This window comes from Atta colombica, unplaced genomic scaffold (assembly GCF_001594045.1).
Source record: "Atta colombica isolate Treedump-2 unplaced genomic scaffold, Acol1.0 scaffold178, whole genome shotgun sequence".
Taxonomy (NCBI): Eukaryota; Metazoa; Arthropoda; class Insecta; order Hymenoptera; family Formicidae; genus Atta; species Atta colombica.
Window position 1 is genome coordinate 180,457 of NW_017259269.1, and position 27,278 is coordinate 207,734.

The window sequence follows — 27,278 nt, forward strand, 5'->3', positions numbered from 1 at the left end:
GAAACACGTATTTTTAATTGTAGAATCATGCTATATGATGCATTTAAACTCAAAATTCTTTAATAAAACAAATTTAAGAATACGATCGTGTAAATAATATACATAAATTTGAGAGAGAACATCAATAATCGGTTAAATGTTATGAATACAATATAGATTCTTAATTTAAATTTAAATTATATCTGAGATAATTAAATTTAAAGTAAGAATATCTTATGTCTCGTTTTTGGATATGCGTGTTGTTTGGATGGATCTCGAATCCTTTGTTATTTATCGTTAAAGTCAATAAAATATTTTTGTATGTCATTTATCTATTACAACAGAGACAAATTTGTCAGTAAATCAATTAAAAAATTAAAATAGATTAAAATGGAGATTAATGATAAAATTTACGTATGAATTACGAAGGGACATCATATCTAGATGTTAGTAACGAATTTAAATGAGAAAAATAACACTATAAGGATCAAAGAATTCGATATTTATTTATTATTGCTACTAATTATAAGACTAATAAATAAGAATGAGATTCATTAAGACTGTGTATTTCTTTGTGAATTGCTACCCTTTGTTTGCTCTTTAATATGTAACATTTCAGAAATTTTCCTTTTATTATAATTAGTTTTTATATCTTGAATCTTGGTATCTTCCCAATCAATAGAATAATTATAGTTCAAAATATTGAGTAATAACCGAGTGTCTTGACAAATCACACTTAATGTTGTCTCTACACCAGTTTATTTACACCAGTTCCAAATTCCCTCATTATCAGTCCCACGAAACCTCGCAATCCATGCAATTTATTTTATGGACGTTTTGAATTGAAAATTTATTCCATTTATCCTTGTGTATGTACTTTTATGAAGGAATTTAATTTGTTTAAACATCTATATTCGTTATAAAAATGGGTTTATTAGAAGACGTGATGATATTTGATACGTTAGGTAAAAATGGTAAATTAAAAAAAATTTTTTATGAAATTATAGAATCCGTATTACACTGACATTTTCCCGTAGTCCTATATAGCACCGATTATTGCGGAAAATTTAGAAATGTTTCAATCTTCTATTAGTTTTAATCTCATGTGCAACAATTCTGAAAGGATTCTGCAATATGAAATGTTTCTAAAATCTATCATATGCAATAGATTGAAAAACATAGGACCGATCTCATCAATTCCGATTAATCTTATCGATCGATTATTACATTAAAATTGACCAATCGCATTTGCTGTTCAATAGAATTGATCAATCACGGTTGATACTTATTGACCAAGCTTAATCGGAGTTGATCGGATGAGACCGGGCCATATTTAATTAGAACAAAAAATCATCATGACAAAATATCTTCAAAAGTTTGTTGAAAGTCATTTTTTTCAATCACGATTCAATTTAATGTAATTTTGATGTTATTGTGATGTACTTGTTTAATTGCGAAAAACTTTTTTATTGACTATTTTTGATTAACTGTTATTGTTCTCAGCAAACGAGAATGGATTAAAATGGATTGAAATTTTTTTTCATCCAAATTTTTTTCTATCCAGTATTTTAAATAGCGAATATTTTTTTTTAATTGGATTCAATTGGATTTAATTAGATTCAATTGGATGCAATTGAATTGAAAAACTGCATTTCCTATTCAAAATTTTGAATTGAATATTCATACAGAAAAAACTAATATTATTTTTAGATTGAAAGGCATAGAGATATGCTCCATGCAATTCCTATAAATGAATAAAAATGCATTCAAGATTGAAAAACATTCATTTTAACATTCGTGAATCAATATTTCTGAAAATCTGAATCCATTTCAATTCATTTCAATCCATTCTCATTTACTGGGGTTTTTAAGATGGTTCTTAAGTAAAATGCCGAAAATTTGGGATGGCTTATCCAAAATTACAAATATCTGCATAATTTGGAAAATATTAGGTTATCCGAAAAGTTCGTGCCGATTTTTGGTAGGTGGCGTAAGGACAAGTCTGAATATATCAGAATGAAAACAAATGACATGCGTACATATCGTAAAAGACGGTACTTTAAGCATACTTGAAAAAAAATTTGGTTGCAATACGTTAATTTTTGTCAGTTTTATACGCCTTTGAATATGGAAGAAAACAAAGTGCATTTTAGGCATTTAATGCTTTTCTTTTATCGGAAAGGCAAAAATGCCACACAAGCGGCAAACAAGATATGCGCTGTTTATAGCGAAGGTGCTGTAGCTGAAAGAACTGTGCGGAAGTGCTTTGCTAGGTTTAAAGCTGGATTTCAACCTTGAAGATCAAGAACGCCCAAATAGGCCCTTCACCACAAATGAAGATCAGATTAAAACATTGATCGAGAATAATCCACGCTACGACACGTAAATTAGCAGAAATGTTGAATATGTTAAAATCCACCATCCACGAGCATTTTGTGAAGCTTGGCTACATAAATCGTTTTGATATATGGGTTCTCCACGATTTAACGGAGAAAAATCTGATGGATCGCATTTCCATTTGCGACTCACTCTATAAACGCAACGAGGAGACCATTTTTGAAGCAAGTAGTGACGGAGGATGAAAAATAGATCATTTACAATAATGTTGAGCGAAAAAGATCTTGGGGAAAGTGAACCACCTTTAGTCATCCGAAAAGCTGGTCTTCATCCAAAAAAGATCATACTATATGTCTGATGGGATTGGAAAGGGATCTTATATTATGAGTTTTTATCAAACAACGAGATGATAAATTCAGAGAAGCATTGTTCCCAATTAGTCGAATTGAAGATAACAATTGAACAAAAACGTCTAGAAATAACGAATCGGAAGGATGTCGTGTTTCATCAAGACACGCGGCCTCTGTATCTTTGATAACTTGACAAAAATTGTTGGAGCTCGGTTGGAATGTTCTATCGCATCCATCATATTCACCAGACATTCGCGTCCTCTGATTTCCACCTATTTCGATCATTACAAAATTCCCTTAATGGAAAAAGCTTCAACTCTTTGGTCAAAGTAAAAAAATCACTTAGAAAAGTTTTTCGCTGAAAAACCTGAGATTCTGGAAGGACGGAATTTTCAAGTTGCTTGAAAGATGGAGAAAGGTTGTAGAACAGAATGGCACCTATATAATTTAATAAATGTATACTAAAATTTAAATCTTCTGCGTTTCAATTTTTCTTCAAAATCGGCACGAACTTTCCGGACAACTTAATATTATATCTACATGTATAGCTTAATAAAATAATATAGAACATACAATAATAAATCAAGAGTTATATCTTCATCGAACGAAAACAAGATGAGATTATGTTTACTTTTCGAGATTATCCAATCAGTAGACAATGTTTTCAAAAATGTTTTAAAAAATATTTAAAAAACAAATATTTAAAAATATTTTAGAAATATTTTTAAAAATGATGGATGAAGTCCGAGGGGAGTTAACCACTCAAAAAATAGATACACCTGGACTTCGGACTTCAAGTCTTCACCGCATTTCATCATACTTCACCGGAATTTATCTGACTTCATCGGAATTCATGAATTCCGATTCACCGGACTTCACCGGATTTTATCGAACTTCGAAGAATTCCTCGGACTTTGTCGAACTTCACCAAACTTTTGACAGATTGTATCGGAATTCAAAAATGATTACCCCTTCGCTTAAGTCTCCTTTTTTTGATTAAAAAAATGTTATTGTAATGTTTGAAGAAACATTTCTTTAACGTTTAAAAACCGTTTATTTAACGTTTGAAGAAACATTTCTTTAACATTAAAAAAATTTTTTAATGTTAAAACTATTTAACGTTTGAAGAAACATTTCTTTAACATTAAAAAAATTTTTTAATGTTAAAACTATTTAAACAAAATTAGAAAAAATAACATAGAATCTTTTTTTAATTTATTTTTTTTTATCAACAGTATCTAAACCTTATAACTAATTTTATTAATTAATTCTAATTTTTAATTATATTTCAATCTTTTTCACTTATCGGCCGGGTTTTGAACCTGGAACCTCAGAGTTACGAGTCTTGTACTTTATCCGTCACTTATAACCATAGACAACATAGGCCGGAATTCATAACTAAAACCGTCTTAAATCCGTACTTAAGACGATCTTGAATATAAGATCTGACTATAAATATCGGCTTTAATCTTAAGCAATATTTTAAAATACTAATATGCCTCTCTGATTGGTTCATGCACTAGCTTAAGGGACATTCTAGTCTAGAAGCCGAATTTTTATGCTATTTTGCGAATTTTTTAAAAATATAAGATAAAGTTTTTGGGACAGAGTTTTTCTCTACATATTGAGTGTGGAAAAAAGTTCGTAGCGTTTTTTTCGTTAGATGGCATTAAATGCTCAGCAGTCGGCAATTACTAATCGCATCGGCAACACTAGACGTGCGTTTAAAAACTGACATTTTAACCTTTGTTTTGAGCCGAAAAAGATTGAAATCGGTAAAGTGGATCAAAAGTTATTTTATTTTGAAAATGGAAATAAATAAGGAAAAAATTCGCTACATTTTGCAGTATCACTACGATAAAGGCAAGAATGCTGCACAGGCTTGTGAAAAAAATTTGCGGTGAAGATACTCTATCAAAATCAGCAGCACGGAAATGGTTCGCTCGCTTTCGTGCTGGAAATTTCGATTTGAAAAATGAACCTCGCTCCGGTCGATCAATCACTGAAAAGTCCGATGAAATCATGGTAAAAGTCGAGCATGATAAGCGTGTGAGCACTGTGGAGATTGCCAGGGAACTAGGCATCGACCAAAACAGTTTTAAATCATTTATACAAAACTGGATATAAAAAGAAGCTCGACTTTGTGTTCCTCAGTTGAGTGTTAGGAACATGATGGACCGAATTAACATTTGTGATACGTTACTGAAATGGAATGAAATTGAACCATTTCTGAAGAGAATGATAACTGGTGATGAAAAATGGATCACCTACGACAATCCAACTAGAAAAAGATTGTGGAAAAAAAGGAGAGAAGGCGCAAGCAATCGTAAAACCTGGATTGACGAAAGAAGGTGATATTGTATATGATGGGACTGGAAGGGAATCGTTCACTATGAGCTGTTATCGTCCAATCAAACAATGAATTCCGAACTCTACTGTGAACAACTGCAGAGATACAACAAGCAATTGAGAGGAAGCGGCCAGAATTAATCAATAGGAGAGGTGTCGTCTTCCATCACGCTCGACACACATCTTTGATGATTCGGCAAAAATTGCGAGAGCTTGGCTGGGAAGTTTTAATGCATCCACCGTATAGTCCTGACATAGCACCCTCAGACTATCATTTGTTTAAGTCTCTGCAGAACTTTCTTAATGGTATAAAGCTAGCTTCAAAAGAGGCCTGTGAAAATCACTTGAAGCAGTTTTTCGATTGGAAACCACAGAAGTTCTATCGCGATGGAATTATGACTCTGTCCCAAAAATGGCAAAATATAGAAAATAATGGAGTTGGTTTAAATAAATTGATTTCAATACTCTAAGAAAAACACTTTAATTTTACTAAGAAATCGCCACGAACTTTTTCCCATATCCAATATTTGTACATATTTGAAGAACGTTTCAGAAGTTTTTATTATAAAAATAATTATGTTAAAATGCGTTGTATAAAATATTAAGTAATGTTGTGAAAAATAAAACTAGGTCTATGACTCTCACGATTCCAGCTCTTTTGCTCATCTGAAACAAAAAAATCAAAGAAATTCTTAATTAGTATGAGTTTGGCTATAGCAGGTTTTAGAACAAAGAAAAAATATTGATTTGAAAAATGTTATGACGAAAATTTAGTTTCGATTTTTACCTTTTTTTTTACCAAAATAGTTGTAATAATAATATATTTCGACTTGATCCTAATATGGGCATATATATGCTGAAGATGTGTACACATACCCGACTCGATTGGTTTTCGAGATATCAAGAGAGTCAATTTGAAAAACATAGTTCAAGAAAAAGCGTTTAAAGTTTTTCGTACTGATTATATAGAGATAGTTTTACTTACGATCAATCAGCTAGAATCCTCTTTTTTTTATGTTCTATTGCCGAGAACTATTAAAATGTGTTGCAACATTTTCATCTTTTTCATTCTTGTTCTTCTCATCAGCATATTCTTTTGAAATAAGAAAGTTGATATCTTTCGAACTTCGCAATTTTTTTGCGAAAACGAGCCGAAGATCGCTCTGAATCATGTGCAACTTTGTTAATTTTGCGAATTGAGCTAATTCCTTTTATAGATATATTTTCTATACCAAATACTTGCAAAATATATATTAAAAAATCGATTTTTTTTGTCCGCTAAACTAGAATACCCCCTAATATCTTAAGACATTATATTTAAGACAGTTTTAAAATAAAAACGGACTATGAAAAATGGCTCCATGTTTTCGCGTTTCACAACTGTAGACCTTACATACCATGAAAATCTATAGATAGAAAGGGCAGAGAATTACAGAAAGACACTTGCAAACTGAGCACATCATGGGTGCTTCCCCACACAAGTGTCGTTCTATCTTTGTCACTCTCTAAATGTCAACAAGAATAGAACAAAGATAGAACAACGCTTGCATCATTAAATGAAAAGCATATAATCTTTCCACTATGCAAACTTGTACATACCATGTAATACTTTCTCCATGATTATATTGCTATCAATCTCATAATTAAAAAGATAATTTTAGATACAGCTAATGGAATACAACCTTCGATCATCTAACAATAATTTTTCATTTTAATTAAATTACTATACATATACTATTACTATACATATACTTTCAAAATCCATACAAAAATGAATAAGAATCTTTCTTTTATCAAGTGATACATAGAATACTATATAAATTAAACTAGATAGTAACAAAATCATTTATTTAACATTTATCAATTTGTGATGTTGAGACAATATTAGGAAAATCATACTACTTATGTTCTAAACTTTTTAAAAAGAGGATGCTTATTTGCCGTCGATGAACCAGGAGCTTTCTTATATTCGTAATAAACAGTATCATCCGCTCCCGATATTGACATCATCGTGCCAGCTTTACGTACAATCTGAGAAAAAATTCATTATTATTCGATAATGAGATATACATAGATAATATTATAAAAGAAGTTATAATAGTTATTGACTTTATGGAACACTCTTCCATGACTTTGACATATTTTGTCACAAAGGGAATTGTGTGTAACATCCAGGTTTTAGCCATCGCTCATTCATTAAAAAGTTATCATTAATGAATAAAAATTGATAAAAAGAATAAATATTTCTCTTTACACAGTCAGCCCTAAATTGTTTGAAAAACAAAATGAATTTTTAAAACATAATGAATTTCATGTTTTTATTAATAAAACGATTTTTACATTTAATATTACATAATAATTAATAATTACAATCGTAATATTAAATTATCATTAAAATCATTAAATTATAATATAATTGTTAGTTATTAGCACCTTGAGTAATTCCAAATTACTAAAAAATAATCTATGTAACTTTAATTCGATTTAATAATCGGAAATCATGCACATCACTATTTTAAATTTTATATAAACTATTAAACTTTGAAGTCATTCATTATTTCGAAATCCGTATCTGTTGCGCCAAGCCTGCAGCCGAGTTGCACATTTCGATCGATTTTCCTTACCATCCCTACTCCTTTCATTTCATAGCATTTAAGACTATGCATGGAGACATAGAACGATTCAGGAATGATATTAATTGTAAGAGCACAGACTCTTGCATAATGCACAACATATGAGGCATAGAGAAAAAAAAATAAATCAATCATCTTTATTTCCTTTTTTTTCGTTAAATAAAGAATTCTGATTTGTTGATTTTCTTATGCCTCATGTTTTATGTGTTATGCAAGAGTGCTCCCCACTTAAATCATACAAAGTACTGGACTTTGAAAGAGCTAAAAGAACTTTGAAACCTCTATTGCCCCATGTTTACTGTTTACAGTTTTATTATTATTAATATTATTTAGATATTAGAAAATCAAAAGTAACACTTCAAAATAGAACAGGTATGTTCACTAATTTTAAGTGTTTAAAATATTTTTTTTCACGCGCTTTAAATTCAAGAACTTTTTTCAATTAAAATTTTTTTGAAATTAAGATTTTTTTTTATTTAGTTAACATACTTATTCTATTTTAAAGTGTTATTTTTAATTATAAAGATTTTAGATTTTTATTTTTGATTTTCTATATTTAAATTTACAGCTAATATCGTTCCTAAACTCGATCGTTCTACGTCTCCGTGCATAGTCTATATGCTATGAAATAAAAGAAATAGAGTTGACGGTAGGCAAAAAATTGAAATGTGCAACTTGACTCCAGATCTGTATTACACTATTATTATTATTCCAGACGTTTTTTTCAACAAGATAATATTTCCTTCCAAAGTTATATTCAGATTCTTATTCAAATATCACTCAGTATCATTTTATTCTGAACAACTTTATACAAGAATAAAATGAACGATAGCGTAACAAAGATATGGAATTACAAATAATGATTAAATTCAAAATTTAATGGTTTATACGAAATTTGAAATAACTAGCACGATTTTCAATTATTAAAATAAATTAAAATTTTTTGAATTACACAGGCAAAATTTAGAGGGGAGGGGTCTTGTGTTTTGAGCTTTGAAAGATTTTCCGTAGGATTTTGATGCGCTGAAAGCGACTACGTCCATTTTTTTCTCATTACCATTTTTAAATAATCGCAAAAACAGTTTTTTCCACAGTAAGTAACTTTTTTATGAATTTTTTTCGGCTAAACAAAAAATGATATCGAGGTCTGTTTTACGGCATTTAACTCAGAAATGTTCCAACAATATTAAAAATATTTTTTTGAAAAAATGTTTAAAAAAATATTTTATGCAAACAAAAAACTTTGAAAAAGTCATAAAAAACCGAAAAAAATTGACAAATTTACAAATATAAAACCAAATGATTCGAAAGAAAAAAATCGAAATAAAAAATATGATAATTTATACTTATAGCTGTATGTTTTTAGTTTAAATCTTTTTTTTGAAAAATTAATTTCCGACCATTTGTTCAGAAGTTATTAAATTTAAAGCGCCAAAACAGCCAACGTGTCTATAGTATGCGATATTTTCTCAAGTTTGACACATAGCCATCGAATACAACGTATTGTGTAGTCTTTTTTAGTCACTGATTTCAAATCTGAAGCAAAAAATGTGCAACTGAAAATGACGGATCCAATATGGAGGACAAGAATTTTAAAAAATCCATACATGAAAATCGATATTTGGTGCAGTTTTGTAAGTCTCTGATTATTTATACTGTAATTGTAATAATTACATAATTGTAATAATTAAGTTGAAAATAGTAGATCCAATGACGATGAATAATAAATAAATGTACACGGAATGGTAGTTTTAGCGTTATCCATCCTGTATCACGTGGAGATATCATCTTATTATAATAAGGGTAATGCTAAAATCACCGTTCCGTGTACATACATTTATTATTTATCATCATTGGATCTGCTACTTTCAATTCAACAATTGTGATTATAATAGTAATAAGAAACTACTTACAAAACTACCAGATATCGATTTTCATGTATGAATTTTTAAAAATTTTTGTTCTCCATATTGGAGAACATTATTTTGAATTGCACATTTTTTACTTCAAATTTAAAATCAGTGACTAAAAAAGACTATACAACATGCTTCTGTATTCAATAATCATGTGTCAGACTCGAGAGGAGATATCGCTGTAGATGACGCGCGGGCGCTTTAAATTCAATAATTAAAGACGTATAAGTACTCAAACGATATATAAAAGCAAGACCACATGTTAAAAAAAAGACCCTCTAGGCCAATCTTTGTGGAAAACATATTTTAAAAATCAATATTGATAAGGTAGAAGGCATCGAGCGGAAACGAAATTATACACATATTTGTTAACTAAGCTAAAAAATAATAATGCGATTTATTCCTTAATCTCCATTTGTTTATAGCTTAATTTTGTTTTATATACAAATAATGAATATAACAAGTATTATAATTAAAATTGAAAACGAAATTATATAATGATTTGTTAATATGTATAACTCTTTATAGGAAGACTTTCACTAATACAAAATGCATGATATCAGCACAAACCTTACCTTACTAAAAGGAAAAAAAAGGCGCTAAGAATATACATGCTTTTCGAATAAAATCTAAGTGATATGTTACGTATCCTTTTATTATTTCAACCTAAGTAATAGTAGTTTTAATTCTTCTTCAAGATTCTTATTAAAGGTCTTTTTATTTCAACTCAGGTAATGGCAGCTTTAATTCTTTGTCAAAAATTATTTCTCGAAAAAAAACTATTGTACTAAATTAAAAATTAAAACCCAAATGCTATAGTCTTTACAAGTTAAATTCTATCAAATTAAAAAGTAAAATCCAATGTAATATCTTCGTTATTTACTTAAGGATGCCAAAGCCGTCTGTATTACCGATATTTTTACTCGGTGAAAAATCTCTCTGAATTGGTTTTACGGATTGCAAAAGTGTTATTACATAAATTAAAGCACGCACAAACAGAATCTCAGCTACACTGGATTTCATGAGAAAATCGAAAAAAATTTAAAAATTTCACTTACTTTTGGTTTGTACAGCTGTTACCTCAGGTATATATTTGCTTGATATGAGTTTTAGAGTCCATATCTTAAAAATAAGCGTTCAGCTGAGGTCACATTACTGTAACGAAGATATCGAGTTTGTAGAACTAAGATTGAAACTCTAGAAGAAAAGTTTTTTCACCGAGTGGAAAATATGTGTATACGGATGCTTTGGTTGCGATTGATTTGGACGCTGTCAATGCTTTTCAATACTTCTTATTTCATGTCCAATGAACGATAAAGACAGAATGATGATTATAAGCAATTAACGCGTGTGACGGTCTTTGTCTTTATAAAGGCTGCGGTCGATTTGGACGCTCAGGGTCTGAGCACAAAAATTGTCGTAACATTTAGAGACTTAAGACTTACTTGTAGACGTAAGTAATGCAAGCTTTAGCATATAACGTATTACGATTTATTGCCGTCTCTTGGAAACACGGTAATAAGTTGTACGTCATATGTGAAATCTTATGCGCTACTTACATCACAATTTATGTCTAAACAAGTGCAATTCTTGTTCTCAGACCCTGAGCATCCAAATCGACCGCAGCCTTACAAAGACTGGGAATGTCAATAGAGCTGAAATTCCGTAGCAGTAATTGTACGGTATCTTGCGATAGACGGTGTTGACATATGTTAGATAAGGATATACGCGTTTGAGTAAAACAGAACGATATATAATATAGGGTGCAGTCGAGTTGCCGTTATGAATGCTTCGAAGCATTTTTTGATTGGTCAATTAGTAAAATTCTTTCTTCCGATTGATTAATCAAATACTGCAAAGCATTCGTAATGGCAACTTGACCACACTCATAATGTAAGAAATGAATCAAAAGAGGTTTGTTCACGTCGCATGTTTCAGCATGCTTCCATGTGCTCCTGCTACAGCTTCTACTCACTTCAACAAGCGCGTTAGTATGAGTAAATGCTATGATAGGAGCATTTTAGAGCATGTTGCGAACAAACATAAAGATGTCACTATTTTATTATTCACTGTCACTATATATCGAATTTAAAGTTTGGAATTTAAAATTTGTATTATCGACCTCAATCAAGTTCGATAATTGGTTTAGCATCCCCTAAATTCTAATGATATGTAACATTTACATAAATTAATAAAGCACGCACAAACAGAATCTCAGCTACACCGGATTTCATGAGAAAATCGAAAAAAAGTTAAAAAATTCATTTATTTTTGGCTTATACAGCTTTTATCTCAGGTAATGTATAAAAGATACATCAAAAGATTACTCGCACGTACGTACCAGGTATTTTTCATTTTAATTAATACATTTGATTAACTTGAATATAAAACACTTCCAAGAAAAATATCATATAAATTTCATATAAAAGTTGTAAAATTTTAAGTGGCTCATTTCACAGTAATATTAGTGTGACTTTAGATTTATTCATTATATCCGATTTTGACAATTTTTCAAAACATTATAATAAAATTCTTTTTTATAAAGTACTTTGCGAGACTTTTATAAAGTACTTTTATGAGACTTGAAAATCATAATACTTTCGACATTAGCATTATTCGAAATGTTCGAAGGCTAAAACTTTTTGAATGTTCTTCAGAGCATTGACAAAATACTATTAAAGACATCCTTACGACAGTTCGCGTTCTTGTGAATATTGAAGTGATTAAGAGTTAAAAACTGATATATTGTACTCATAATATTGTACTCATTTTATGATTTATTAGTTTAATAGATTTTATTAGTTTAATATATTTATGCATTTAAAATTCAATAATACTCGATTTTTCTTTAAAATTGTGATTTCAGTGTATCGTCAAAATTCGATTATCAACAGAGATAACCGTTGAAAAAAAATTATAATTTTTCTGCAATATATATAGGATATTATAACTTTACAAATATGCATATTTATTTATGTAATACATTTATGTAATAAAAATTATGAATTTATATAATAATGAGCCAAATATTTATGTTAATTACAAATGTATATTGTCGATAATGTCAGTGTTCTCCAATTACCTCCAGGTCCTTGGAGCCCTTTTTATACCACCGAAAATTTGCTCAGTGTTGACGGTCTTTAATACAATAGTATTTTGTCGGTGTTCAAAGTCATGACCTTGACATTACTAACATATGTCAAGATCAAGGACATGTTCCCCTTATATTTATTCTGCATAAAAATGAAATGTACGCATAGAAATCTCTTTAATTACACTTCACAAAAGTCTTTCACATAAAATATTGGGAAAAAGTTCGTGACGTTTTTCCCGCTAGATGGCATTAAATGCTCAGCAGTTGGCAACTACTAATCGCTACATTTGGTAGTATCACTACGATAAAGGCAAGAATGCTGCACAGGCTTGTGAAAAAATTTGCGCTATTTACGGTGAAGATACTCTATCAAAATCAGCAGCACGGAATTCGCTCGCTTTCGTGCTGGAAATTTCGATGTGAAAGATGAACCTCGCTCCGGTTAACCAATCACTGAAAAGTTCGATGAAATCATGGTAAAAGTCGAGCGTGATAAGCATGTGAGCACTGTGGAGATTGCCAGGGAACTAGGCATCGACTACAAAACAGTTTTAAATTTTTTATTTATTATACATTTACACAAAACTGGATACAAAAAGAAGCTCGATGTTTGGGTTCCTCACGAGTTGAGTGTTAGGAACATGATGGACCGAATTAACATTTGTGATATGCTACTGAAACGGAATGAAATTGAGCCATTTCTGAAGAGAGATAACTGGTGATGAAAAATGGATCACGACAATCCAATTAGAAAAAGATCGTGAATAAAGAAAGAAGAGAAGGCGCAATCGTAAAACCTGGATTGTTGAGGAAGAAGGTGATTGTGTGTGTGGTGGGACTGGAAGAGAATCGTTCACTATGAGCTGTTATCGTCCAATCAAACAATTAATTCCGAACTCTACTGTGAACAACTGCAGAGATTACAACAAGCATTGAGAGAAAGCGGCCAGAATTAATCAATAGGAGAGGTGTCATCTTCTATCACGACAACGCTTGACCACAAACATATTTGATGACTCGGCAAAAATTGCGAGAGCTTGGCTGGGAAGTTCACCGTATAGTCCTGACATAGCACTCTCAGACTATCATTTGTTTAGGTCTCTGCAGAACTCTCTTAATAGTGTAAAGCTAGCTTCAAAAGAGGCCTGTGAAAATCACTTGAAGCAGTTTTTCGCTCAGAAACCACAGAAGTTCATCGCAATGGAATTATGGCTCTGCCCCAAAAATGGCAAAATATTATAGAAAATAATGGAGCATATTTGGTTTAAATAAATTGATTTCAATACTCTAAGAAAAACACTTTAATTTTACTAAGAAATCGCCACGAACTTTTTCCCATACCCAATACAAATAATTTTATTATATATATAAAGAAATTGTTTAAGAATATATTCACACAAACTTGCATAGCCATAAACGTATGCATAAAGAAAATTATCCAATCACCACATTTTACGTACGTCTTTATAGGAGAAATGAGATTGGATAATTTTCTTTATGCATAGTGGGTCATCTAGCGTTTTTAATTTCAACTACCTTATTTTGAGTTTAAGAAATTGAGGTAAAGAAATAACATTTATGACGTATCAGAAATTTAGTTTTTTGTTTGACATTTACGAAATGGGTCACTATACTCTTGAACAAAATTGGAAAATATTGAAAACTTACTTCCAAAGTGAGTCTTCAACCCAAACTGTAAGAAATTTACGTGGAAAATTTGATAGAAAAGAAATGCTTTCAACGCAGTTTGTGGATCAATTTGTGAAGCGAATTCGGTAAACTGGATCCTTATTGGATAAAGCAACTCGTTCACGTGCTCATCCAGTAAGATCAACCAAAAACATTGCTGCTGTTACTCAGAGTGTGCTTGAACAACTATCAACATCAACTCGCCATCGTTCTCAAAACTTGAACATTTCACGCACTTCTTTGAGAAGAATTTTGAATAAAGACCTCGTTGTGAAGCCGTACAAAGTTCAATTAGTGCAAGAATTGAAGCCGCATGATCATCCGATGCGTTTTCGATTCGCCGGGCTGAACAATGCTTAGATGAAGAGCATTTTTACCGAAAAATCATCTTTTCTGAAGCTCATTTTCACCTCGGTGGCTATGTGAACAAGCAAAATTGTTGTATTTGGGGGTCAGAGAATCCGTCGTCATGGAGAAACCGATGCATCCACAACGAGTTACTGTTTGGTGTGGTTTTTGGTCCGGCGGCATCATTGGGCCATTTTTCTTCGAAAATTAGCAAGGAGCTGCCGTCAATGGCGAGCGCTACCGCGCCATGCTAAACGAATTCTTGCTTCCCAAATTTGAAGAGGAGGACACAGACGACATTTGGTTTCAACAGGACGGCGCACCTTGCCATACAGTCAATGTTACAATCGATTTTTTGCGCACTGTCTTTGAAAATCGCATAATCAGCTGAAATGCTGATGTCAATTGGCCGCCTCGCAGCTGCGATTTGACTGAACTATTTTTTATGGGGAACCGTCAAGGATGAGTGTTACGCTAACCAGCCAGAAACGATTCAAGAATTAAAACATGAAATCAAAGTTGCCATCGATGAAATACACGCCCATACAGTGGAAAATGTACTAAAAAATTGGGTTGATAGAATGGGGTATTGTGCAGCCAGCCGTGGAAGTCATTTGAATGAAATTGTATTTCATGTTTATAGTTGTACTACCTTTCCAATAAACTTTGAAAAATATTCATTCGTTTTTTTTTTTAGAACCAAATTAAATTCCAAATTTTAAATGGCCCACCCTGTACGTTATGTGGCTATGCAAGTTTGTGTAGATATGCCCTTACTCTTGACGTCTACAGCCTTTACTGCTACTGTTCATTGCAGACGATAAAGAAGACTTTAAAGAACATTCCAGCTAAGTTCATATGAATAGTACTCACTGGTTTTGATCCCTCGCCTGGTATTCTTTCTTCATCCGCATCAGTGTCGCTGGCTGTTAACACTTGTTGCAATAATTGACCTTGCTCATCTCGATTTCCATACATCAAATCTGGCTCCTAAAAAAATTACAATCATAATCGTATTTTATGGTTGCAAAAAACTTATATACATGATATTTACTTCTATCCTGATGAATTACTGAGCAAAAATGTTTCAGATGAACGTTTTACTGAAGGGAGACAAATAATGATAAAATCAATTTCCTTATTTCATCAATTCGCGAGCAACCTAAATGCCGATTGACGTGTGAGTTGATAAAGTAGAAGGCAGAAACAAAATTGAAAATCGACCAAAATGTGCAATTCCAGCATTGAATCATATTATCGTTTATGTGTTTATCACTTTAATTATGGAAAAAGATTTTTTAATCTGCGTGCGTGCGTGCGGGTATGTGTGTGTAAAGACAGAAAATTAGAAAAATACTTATTTGAAAAATAGTCAGTAAAACATACGATTTAACCCCTTAAATAATGTATTGTGCATAAAAATAAAAAGAGAAAAACATTGCACAATCATTTCATCAATCATGTCGTTACCTCATCCATGCCTGCAAGTTTCGTGATAACTTTGTACGCATAACCTTGATTCACAAGAAACCGTTGACGTTTTCTGGAGTAATTCATTTCCATCGTATCTTGCGATACGAGCGTGTAAAAAAATGCGTTATATTCCTCCGCAATTGCACCTAAATGAATGAAAATTTTAATAACACAAATTTGTCTCCGAAATAAATAAATTATACCTTTTTTAGCTCTAAGAATGCGCCCTAATCGTTGTGCTTCTTGCCTTCTAGATCCACCATGCGATGAAATTTGAATCAAAACGTTAGCCTCTGGTAAATCAAAAGAAGTATCAGCTACTTTACTGACAAATATTGTATTCACTTTCATGTTAAATTTAAAATTTTGCAAGATTTGTATCCTTTCACTCTGAAAATCATCAATCATTATAAAAAAGAAATAGTTACGAAATATAATTTCGCATATTCTAAAATCATTGTTGTATATTATTATATACGATTAATTTAATCGAATCAATTAAACGTTTACCTGACTAGTAGGACCATAAATATATGGCTTATTCATTTTAATAGCATAATGTTTCAATGCGAATACGTTGTCAGAGAAAACGATTGTTTTATCGCCACGTCTTTCATGATATTGAATTAAATATTGGCAACAACGAAATTTATTTGGATTCATCACATATAATAACTAAAATTATAAAGAAATATAATATAAGGACACAATATAGTTTAAAATTATAAATTATGTAGATATAATAAAATTTAACCAGTTTTCGACTCATCTTGCAAACAAGATACTCCTTGTAAAATTCTGATGTCATAGGACACCAAACTTCTGCACATTGTACTCTTGCAATAAATCCTCTTTTTTGCAATTCCAACCAGTTAGCCTCGTATAATTTAGGACCAATTAAAAAATTTAGATCGGCAATTTTGTCATCCTCTCGTAAGAGTGTAGCCGTTAAACCTAACTTGCAATGAGACTGAACAATTGTTAATACTCTACGGAACATTTTTGCAGGAATAGTATGTACCTCTAAATAAAAATATTTGTTACATTACATGAAATAAATATTACTTTGCTAAATAATTAAAATAATAAAATTTACCATCCAAGACCATAATACCCCATTCCTGTTCTTGAAGCCAACGCATCGTTTGCTCAGCTTCCCATGAACGTTTCTGAGTATGTGTGATCATAGAATATGTAGTTATTAATATTCCACAACCCATAGGTTTATCTTTCACTTCACTGGTGAAACGACAAATCATGGAATCATCGGCAGTAGACCACATTTTAAATTGTTGCTTCCATTGTTCTACAGATACACCAGAATTACATAGCACTAAGGCACGTTTACGTACTGTACAACAAGCTGTCACTCCGACTAAACTTTTACCAGCGCCTGCGTTTAAGAAGATCCAAAATCGTTTACAGATATACTGCCATAGTTCTTCTGTTTACATCATATTTGAAATAGTTGAATTTTATCATGCGCACTTACCGCAAGGTAAGACTATTACTCCAGATCTAGCTCGTCCATTACCAAACATTTTCCTCAAACTTTTTTCTTGATAAGGTCTTAATACAGCTGATGGCTTCAAATCAATACTGATAATAAGATATTAGATGTTCGTTTAAATTTATATTTACTTATTTGAATAAGAACCACTTTTCAAAATACATTAATTTCAATGATTTACTTACTTTATATCAGGATTTATGCTATCATTGCGAAAATCATATTCTGCCAATAAAGGATGCTCCAATTCGATGCATCGTTTTTGTATAACTTCAATTTTCTCCTTTTTAGCATAATATAGATAATGTTGATATAAACACATATTATATTATATCATATTTTATATAAACATAACAAATATATACCTGATTTACTTCAAAACTAACTGTTTTTAATTCCTGATCTTCTTCTTCATCTTCATCCTCCTTGTCAATCTTATCATAAAAAGCAGTTATATCTTCTGGAATGGTAGCTATTTCTGTTAATATTGGATCAGTTTCAGTCTCTGAATTCGTCTTATTAGGTACAGATGCATTTACAAGTGTTTTTGATCCAAACTATATTCAGACATAAAGGAATAAACATGTATCTTACTATCAAAATTATTTGATAAATTATTGACAAATATTTAAATAAATTATTGAATATTTCAACAAACCTGTGGAATTTTTATTTTCGCTTGAATATTCGTGACAATATCATTGGTTTCTGTATCTTCCACAAGTTTTCTTAATCGACACTCTTGAATTACTGGATCCTTTAGTAACCGTTGTAACACTTCAGGAAATGGTGACTCAATGAAATATTTATTATGTTTTAGGACAAGTTTAACCTGTGTATGTAAAATATGTAATATTATTTTATTAAGTCAATTTTTTTCTCAATAATATTAAACATTTATCAAAAATTATTTTTATACTCACTTTTCCATAAGACAATGTACACAATTTGATAAATTCAATTATACCATCAGGAATACTAGTCTTACTCAATCTTTTTAAATACTCAATTATATCTTGTGTTTGTAGGCCTACACTAACCGCAGCGTAAAGCGAATATGCAGTTAATTTATACTACAAAATAAAAATATCTTATGTATTGTACAATCGTGGATGGAATAGTTGCAATATTTTTTTCAATGGGTTTTGCAATGCAATTTGTTTACCGAACAATTGATTCTTACTTATAGAACTGTAAGTAAAAGATCAATCGCTCTCAGCGAGTAAGCAGGCTGTATTCCAAAATCCAATGAAAGTATTGCAACTATTCTATTCAGAATGAACTGTATATCACTTGTTCTCTCTTTAATGAAATTTAAAGTTTTCTAGTTTTCGAATTTTTAATCTTACTTCGTGAATATGTTCAGGCCGACATACAGGTTCTGATATAGCTATTAAAAAATCATGAGCATGTTTATACACTGGAGAAAAGGATTCCAAAAAAATATGTCCATTTGGTGCCTAAGAAAATACAGAGATATTAAATTCAAACCTATGCTTTTGATTTAGTCTATTTAAAACTTAATTAATTCCATAATTAATTAGTTCCTAGTAATTATATAACATACAAAAGGTACACTTGACATCCAAGACACTATCGTGTCTCTTAATTTTTTAATTCATTTTATAATAGTTTTATAAAATAAATTTAATTCTTTCGCCAAATTTTAGAAATGGATACTTACCACCCATAATGGTCTAGATGAACAATCTGATTTTAAAATCATTTGTGAGCGATAATCTTTTGCACCAAATTCATCCTCAATCGCACACTCATCTTGTTTTTCTACATCATTTTTTGCCGCATCTGGTATACCATCTGTCTCACTACTGTCTATCGAATCATCATCGTTGTATTCATCATAATCATCCTTGCGTTTCTTCAATTTACCTTTATTCATTGCAACAGTAAATAAAAACAAAACGTAGTGCACATAATTACTTTTCTTTTTGTATAAATGTATATAATATATTAGTACATAATACAGTAAAAAATTACATGAATATAAAAATTAATATAAAAATAAGATAATTATGCAGAAAATGGTCGATCTCACCGATTTTAATGAAATTAGGTCCATTCGATGCGTCTTTGCATGAAATGAACGAATCTGGCAGAAAAAAGTGTCGCTCTGCCTCACAAACCGAGATATTAAGTGCTAAAGGCGACTTTAGGTTAGGAAATCTGTCATAGCATTTGTAATCAAATGGAAATAGTAATGCGAGACATCCTGGATTCGACATGGGTTTTTACTGTCTCTAAAAACTATTCTTCCACTATACTATCTTCATGAGTTAAAAATATTTCAAGCAGACAATGTCTAAGTTGCAACTTCTAGATGATTAGGTCCCAAGCAGGTAAGATATGTTATTTACTTATTGTTCGGAGCGGCTACGCCGTTCCGAATCTATATATTTACTGTCTGCACACTCCATTGTCTACACGAGTATAGTGCTTACTCACATTGTTGGATTTCGCGACTATAACAGATTTCATAACTTGAATAGTGAACTTTAACGCTTAATATCTCGGTTCGAGAACGACACTTTTTTTTCATTCGTTCATTTCATGCAAAAATCCGTTGAATTTCATTAAAATGAACGAATTTCATTAAAATCGGTGAGGTCGTTTTCTGCATAATTACCAAAAATAAATTATGTAAAATTGAGAAACGTAATCAAATAAAAAAATTGAAAAATACATATGTAGGTTATGTACTGTTATCTTTTTTGAAGCGCTTTGGCGGACCCATTATACAGATACCGAAATTTAAAATTCAGTTAATCACTAGATTACAATTTCTTCTTTTATTCTTCTTTGATATAGATGTGACCCCTTTGGGATCATCCCTTTTACTCCTAATCAAAATTTTATCAATCTCACGGCACGGAGCAAAAAGAAGGAGATTAAACTCAAGCAGCCGATTACAAAAAAATAGACTCGAAACCATAGTATAAGCACATACAGTATGAACACTGAGCGTCAGCACCTTTGATGTAGTGGGTCACATGACTCGCCGCCATGTTGTGGGTTGGAAAGGCGCTTATAAATTTGAGATTTAATAAAGTTACAGAAAGAAAAAAAAAACATAATTCGTAGTATCATGAAAATTATTTATAGCGAGTATATTTTTAAATCAGAATTATATAATAATATAATGTTAATGAACTCATTATATAAAGATAATATTCACATTAATAATAATAATATCACCGAAATACTATTAAAGACTCTGGGCAAATTTTTGGCGGTATAAAAAGTACCTGGAGGTAATGAAGAATGCTGATATTATCGACAATTGATATAAATTTGCTATTATTAACATAAATATTTGGCTTATGCATTATTAAATTCATGATTTTTTATTATATAAATGTTCCATAAATAAATGTGCATACTTGTAAAGTTATAACATCCTACATATTGCAGAAAAATTACAATATTTTCTCTGCAGTTATCATCTCTATTGATAATCGAATTTTGACGATACATTGAAATCAACAATTTTAAAGAAAAATCGAATATTATTGAGTTTTAAATGCATAAATATATATCTATTAAATTAATAAATCATAAAATGAGTACAATATTATCAGTTTTTAACTCTTAATCATTTCAATATTCACAAGAACGCGAACTGTCGTAAGGATGTCGGTCTTTAATAAAATAGTATTTTGTCGGTGATAATATTAAACAGTGATAAGTAAATTAAAAATAATAATTGATTAAATATAAAATTATAATTGAATAATTATATATAAAAAAATTATATATTGCATAAAAAATATTGTAATTAAATGTGAAGTTGTAATTTAATAATATACGTACAATACGTACACACACACACACACACACACACACACACACACACACAAATGCCTACTTTATTACAAGAATACTTTATCGTATACAAATAGTTTACACGATATAGTCTCTCTGAAAAAATTTGATTTAATTTTTTAATTTTATTAACTCTTTGCTCTACTTTTTTCTTACAAATTAAAAAAAAAATTAAGCTTTGTACGAATGACGTACTACGATTTATTCTTAGAAAAATGGACGTTGCTATGTAGTTTACATCCACTTTGCCAGAGGACAATAGTGCGCGGTTATAGGTTTTGAGCCGTCATGTCCTCTCTTAGGTTCCTCTCTAGTACAACCCATTCCAAGCAATTCCATAATATGCTCAGGAATATCGAAATATTAGAGAGAGACTGACAAAATATTAGCACCTGACAGAACTAAGGCACTAAAACAAATGAGTATTCGCATATCTGCCATTTTTACTCCTTTCGCTATTCTGTTCCCACTCCGCCGCTAAGTTAAGAAGATTATGATCGATTGTTATAAGTTACGATTGTTATAAGTTATAATTTCTAAGCTGTTGGAAACCTTCGTATTTATCGTATTTATATTTGTATCTTCGTATTTATGTATTTCCGCTTCGAAATTTTATCATAAAATTAAGAGATGAAAAGAAGGATATAAAAAAAACTGAAATATTATATATTAATGAAGGCAAAAAATTTATAAAATGTCTTGTTGCGTTGCAGTAAACTGTATTAATAAATCAGAAAAAGATATTCGATTATTTAAATTTCCTGCGGATAATATTCGTCGACAACTTGCTGTATTGCTGTAAAATAAATATATGATTTGTGCATAAACATCTACACTTTTTTGCAGATCAGAAATTTCAATCTTTTTCTTCAAATTTCTGACATTTGGCACCTTATTTAGAAATAACCTGAATGCCAGATAATGCCTCTTCAGGTCCTGCTAAAAGAACCGGCATTATGCGTTATGCAAGAATTTATGATCCTCGCTTTAGCGTTTACAGTGAAATGTCCGTGAACGACTCTAGCATAGCGTTGCTAGCGTTTAACATTCATCAAAATTAGATTAATGTGTTTGAGAAGATTCTGTTCTTGAGTGAGCATTAAACTTTTTTCTCTTTGAAATTTCGTAGAGTAAACGTACGTAACGTGTGAATTCCAAATTTTATCATAGTGAATGTCATCTCAATTTCAATCTCTGCAATTGATGGTTTGTCACTAGGCTAGAGTGAACGTAATTATTGCTTGTCTATTATCTTTAACTTTCCAAAATTTGTACAGAATTCGACTTATGTATTTGATTTTATTATAAATGTGAAAGTCAGAGGTATCTTGTTTCTAGCGATTTTTAATTCCCATGTACGGAAAAAAGTTACTATTGCGATATAGTGCGACAGGGTATTCCACAGATTCTTAAGGTCCTTATTAGATATAGATATTTCTTCTCAAATCGATAACGGATGCTTAAAGATCCTTCCTTTTATCCAATTAATTTACTTAGTGTAATTATTAATTTTTTTATCTTTACATTGTTCACTCCAGCCTAGTGACAAGTCATCAGGTTGCAATTGAGATTGCATTATATTATTCACTATTAGAAAATTAAAAATTTACATTATAAATACTTTGCAAAATCCTAAAAATTTAAAAATTATTACAGAGAAAAGTTTGGTCAGTGATTGAAAACAGAATCTCCTACATTAACTTAACCTTGACAAATATTAATATACTCGTATTCATAATTCTTCCTTGAAGATTCCTTGTTCCTCATTTCATAAACTTTTCTTTATCAAATAAGAAGCCTTATTAGTTTCCTCTTCTCAAAGGAGGTACGAGTTTCCTTGAAGAGATGCAGTTTTTATAACCAAGCAAATCTCCAACTTTATTTTATCACAGTTTTTTTACTTTCGATAACTTTTAATTTAGATCTGTTGAATCGATAATTATTTTCGATAGCTTTTTTTTCGGAAATAAACTGTGCCAAAAGCATTTTCTTCTTTTTCGTATAATAAGCATTATGGCGAATTCGACTAGAAGCACTAATGCATATTAAAACATATTATTTTTTTAATGCCATCTAATAGGAAAAATGCCACGAACTTTTTCCCATATCTAATATACTGATTTAATTTTAATATAAAAATAAAATGCAAATATTTCGAATTATGAAATACATATTTTACTTAATTGTGCAATAAAATTGAGTATTTCATGACTTAATCGATTTTTATGTTTATTTATAAACATATATTTATATTATTTTGTGTATGTACAGCGGTTTTAATGTGCATTAGTGCGCACTTAGTGCGTCCAATCGAATTCGCTATCAATTTTATTTTTGTCCATTATTGTTGCAAAATGCTTAATAGCGATTTTATTTAGTCAACAATTATTTAAAAACAATTATTTAATCATTACTTTATAATCTTTATTATTCGTAATTTACGATATTAGGTTTGCATATATTATATATTATGACATGCTGTCTTCAATAGATTTCTAAAATCTTTAAAATATTCCTTCCTTCAGGAAGACAGATTTAAGATCAGTTTATGAAACAAGGAGGAATTTTTCATGGAGGCTTCCTTCTTAAAATAAGGAGGGACTATGAATACGGGTGTAAATCTTTCTGGTTAGTTAAATGCTACCAACGCTACGCTAGGATCATGGAATTTTCTAACGCTCTATTGGCGCTATTGGCTTCACGAACAACATTGATAGCGTTTGCGTCCTTAGCACAGTATATACAGTAACGCAACTCTCTGTCGGCATTTTTGATGTGTTTTCCAAAATGATGTGCGCATGCGCGAAATAAGTAAGTAGAGCCATCTGAATTTTTTTTTTAGTTGCTCTTTATTTTTCCGCTCTCTCTCTCTCTCTCTCTCTCTCTCTCTCTCTCTCTCTCTCTCTAAATCGTTTATACATCAAAGTTTAATCTAAATGTAATAAAACTAAAAGAAATAGATTTATAATTAATGTGTAATGCAAAAATAAAAAATATACAAAAAATAAGAAAATTTAAAATTATATAAATGTTGTATGATACAAATATTATACTATAAAAATATTTTAATTAACGACTGCAGAACACACAGATGCTTGTTTCCTGTTAGATCGCTTGCGTTTTAGTAAATTATTAGAATTGCATCACACAAAACGCAGATTTTCTAGTTAAAACGAAAGCATATCAGTTGAAATAAACAACGTACTTAAATCGTTAATGGGAAATAATATTTAAATGGCCCTGAAAGAGAGAACGGAAAAAAAAAGAAGTGAGATAGAAGTTTAGATAGCGTTACTTATTTCGCGCATGCGCACTCCATTTTGGGAAACAATCAGAAAAGTTGCTACTGTATATACTGTGCCCATAGTACGAATAATGTCTCCTCGAACTCACTTCTTGGCTGCGTTCGATTTGGACGCCCACGTGCTTGAAGCACTTATAATCATCATTCTGTCTTTATCGTTCATTAATCACAAAATAAAAGTATTGAAAAGCATTGAAAGCGTCTAAATCGATCACAACCCTTTGTATATTTCCACTAAGATTTTAACTTTTAAATAAATAATGAGTAATAACTAAAATCTTATTTAAAAAATTACTTGGAATTTTGTCAAAATATTATAACATAATATATAACAAAATTAAAAACATTGAATCTGAGGCTTCATTTATACTTGGAGTTTTCTTTAAAAGTTATTCCAATAGTATAACAAACAGAATCAGAAATTAAATGAGACAGAAAAATTTATCTAGATTTATCTTTTATTCGTCTTATTTTGCTAATGACATTAACAAATTTTTATCAAATATTTAAAATCTAGTATCTTCAATAAAATTGCATTTTCTTAAAAGACATGATTTTTTAAAGAACTTCATAACACCATATTTCAGAGAATTTATCTTCATAATCAAGTAAGAAAGGAAATTTATTAAAATCTGGTTTTTTAAAAGGTTTTAACCACTTTTCTATCGAAATTCCAATTAATAAAATTTTAAAAGTTGTTTCGACAGATGGACGAGTAACAAGCAGCGTTCCTGGTCTTATTGCAGTTTTCAAACATTTCCATATATCTATTTGTACATCCCTCGATAAATAAAATTCAAATGCATTATTAATGATAATAACATCACTTTGCTCGATTATTTCTGGAACCTCTTCTATTCTTTTGTGCAAGATAGATATACGATTGTCCATTTTAAATTTACATACAATTTCATTTTGGAGATTGCAGAATTCTCCGTTCATTTCAACACCAATAATTCTTCTAGCATCTGTATATACATACGCCTGTAAAACAAAAACATCAATATGATTAAAAAATTGCTGTAAATAAAAACTTTCTTACCGCTTATTCAGCAATTAATTTATTAATAATATTATCACTTATGTGTATAATAATACATATTCCTAATATTCTTACCCCATAAAGAACTGCACCTAATCTTGATCCTATATCAAGTATAGTTTTGTTTTCCAAAGTAGGTAGTAGCACTTTAAATATAAAGTATAATCCATCCTGTGACATGGAGTGTGATAAATAAACTAAAATTATAAATATATTTACATAATAAATCATATAAAAAATAAAGAAAAAAATTAATTTTAATTTTACTTACTCAATGGTTGTACATTTCTAGATCTACAATCAGTGCAATAGTATCTTTCTAATTGATTACTATCTATGAGGTTATCAATATCTTCATCATTATAAAGGAATTCATCCATATGTAATGTAACACTAGGATCGCAATCTGAATTCTAAGACAAAAAATATGTTCAATGTTATTTTGATATTTTTCAAAAATTAAATACTTATTCTTTATATTCATTTATGACAAATAAAAACATACCTCTCCTGTTAAAGGAGTGATAAAATTTTCAGATGACAATATAGCATTAAATGGAATCTTTTGTTTAATATCAGAAGCAATAGAATTTAAAATACACATGGACTCATCCATTAATTTTTTATTATTACATGCATCATCCCCTATTAACAATAATTTTAATAGGAAAAATTAATTTTGATTGTGGGATTATTATATCAAATAAAATTATATGATTTTATTATTTTTAGTTTGATTATAAGATATTCATATCACTTTATCACAATCATAACAAAGAAGCTAAAAGTTAATCAAAATTGAATATAAAGAAAAATATAATTCATTAATTTATTTTAATCACTTTATTTTATAACAAAATATAACAAATTTATATTTGTACATATAAAAATTATAACAAACCTGAATCATTATAAGCCATAGATGGTTTAAGTTTCCATTCCTTCATAATAAATACTAAAAATTTTTGTTGATCAGTTGAGTTCAATGATCGCATCAATTCAACAAAACTTTGTTTTGCGTCATTTAAATCAATCGGTTTTTTACTCATTTTTTTTCACAAAAGTTCTAAAATTTTTCACCTATATGTCCGCATATAAAATTTTTTTGTTATAATAATTTTTTTGTTATAATAATAATTTAAATCCAATATATTTGTATGCCTTCATAAAATATAAAACGTCTCAAATTATTATTCACATTTAAAACATGTGTTTTTCTTGAAGTTTTTCTTTAGATCATATAATGTCAATTTCTGTTGTATCTATATATCGCGCTATGTATTGTTGGTGTTGTCTTAGCACTGAGACACTATCGTGTCTCCTGATTAAAACATGTAATTTTTTGAAGTGTCTTTCGGATAAAGACAGTTTGAAGTATTTTCAATCTTTTAGAGGTTTGTTCGCGTCGCACGCTCAA

At 30.2% G+C, this 27,278-nt stretch overlaps 2 protein-coding genes across 3 annotated transcripts; both read right to left on the reverse strand.

Moving 5' to 3' along the window:
- Positions 1-6,836: 6,836 nt before the first annotated feature.
- Positions 6,837-20,604, reverse strand: LOC108686374 (DNA excision repair protein haywire). Of its 2 annotated transcripts, none has more exons than XM_018191642.1 (15): positions 20,394-20,604; positions 19,360-19,565; positions 19,025-19,135; positions 18,599-18,748; positions 18,334-18,507; positions 18,062-18,232; positions 17,861-17,958; positions 17,658-17,764; positions 17,262-17,558; positions 16,920-17,188; positions 16,676-16,840; positions 16,369-16,555; positions 16,163-16,311; positions 15,566-15,682; positions 6,837-7,046 (listed from the first exon to the last, which is right to left on the reverse strand). In XM_018191642.1, exons 1-15 carry the CDS (start codon positions 20,425-20,427, stop codon positions 6,918-6,920), a joined length of 2,364 nt encoding a protein of 787 aa, XP_018047131.1. In that variant the 5' UTR covers positions 20,428-20,604; the 3' UTR covers positions 6,837-6,917. The 2 variants fall into 2 exon arrangements, with proteins under 2 accessions (XP_018047131.1, XP_018047130.1); XM_018191641.1 differs by having other exon boundaries at positions 18,041-18,232.
- A 4,655-nt stretch (positions 20,605-25,259) lies between these two features.
- On the reverse strand, positions 25,260-26,974 carry LOC108686377. The gene is made up of 5 exons (XM_018191646.1): positions 26,763-26,974; positions 26,367-26,506; positions 26,133-26,274; positions 25,937-26,058; positions 25,260-25,803 (listed from the first exon to the last, which is right to left on the reverse strand). Exons 1-5 carry the CDS (start codon positions 26,908-26,910, stop codon positions 25,378-25,380), a joined length of 978 nt encoding a protein of 325 aa, XP_018047135.1. The 5' UTR covers positions 26,911-26,974; the 3' UTR covers positions 25,260-25,377.
- Positions 26,975-27,278: the final 304 nt, after the last annotated feature.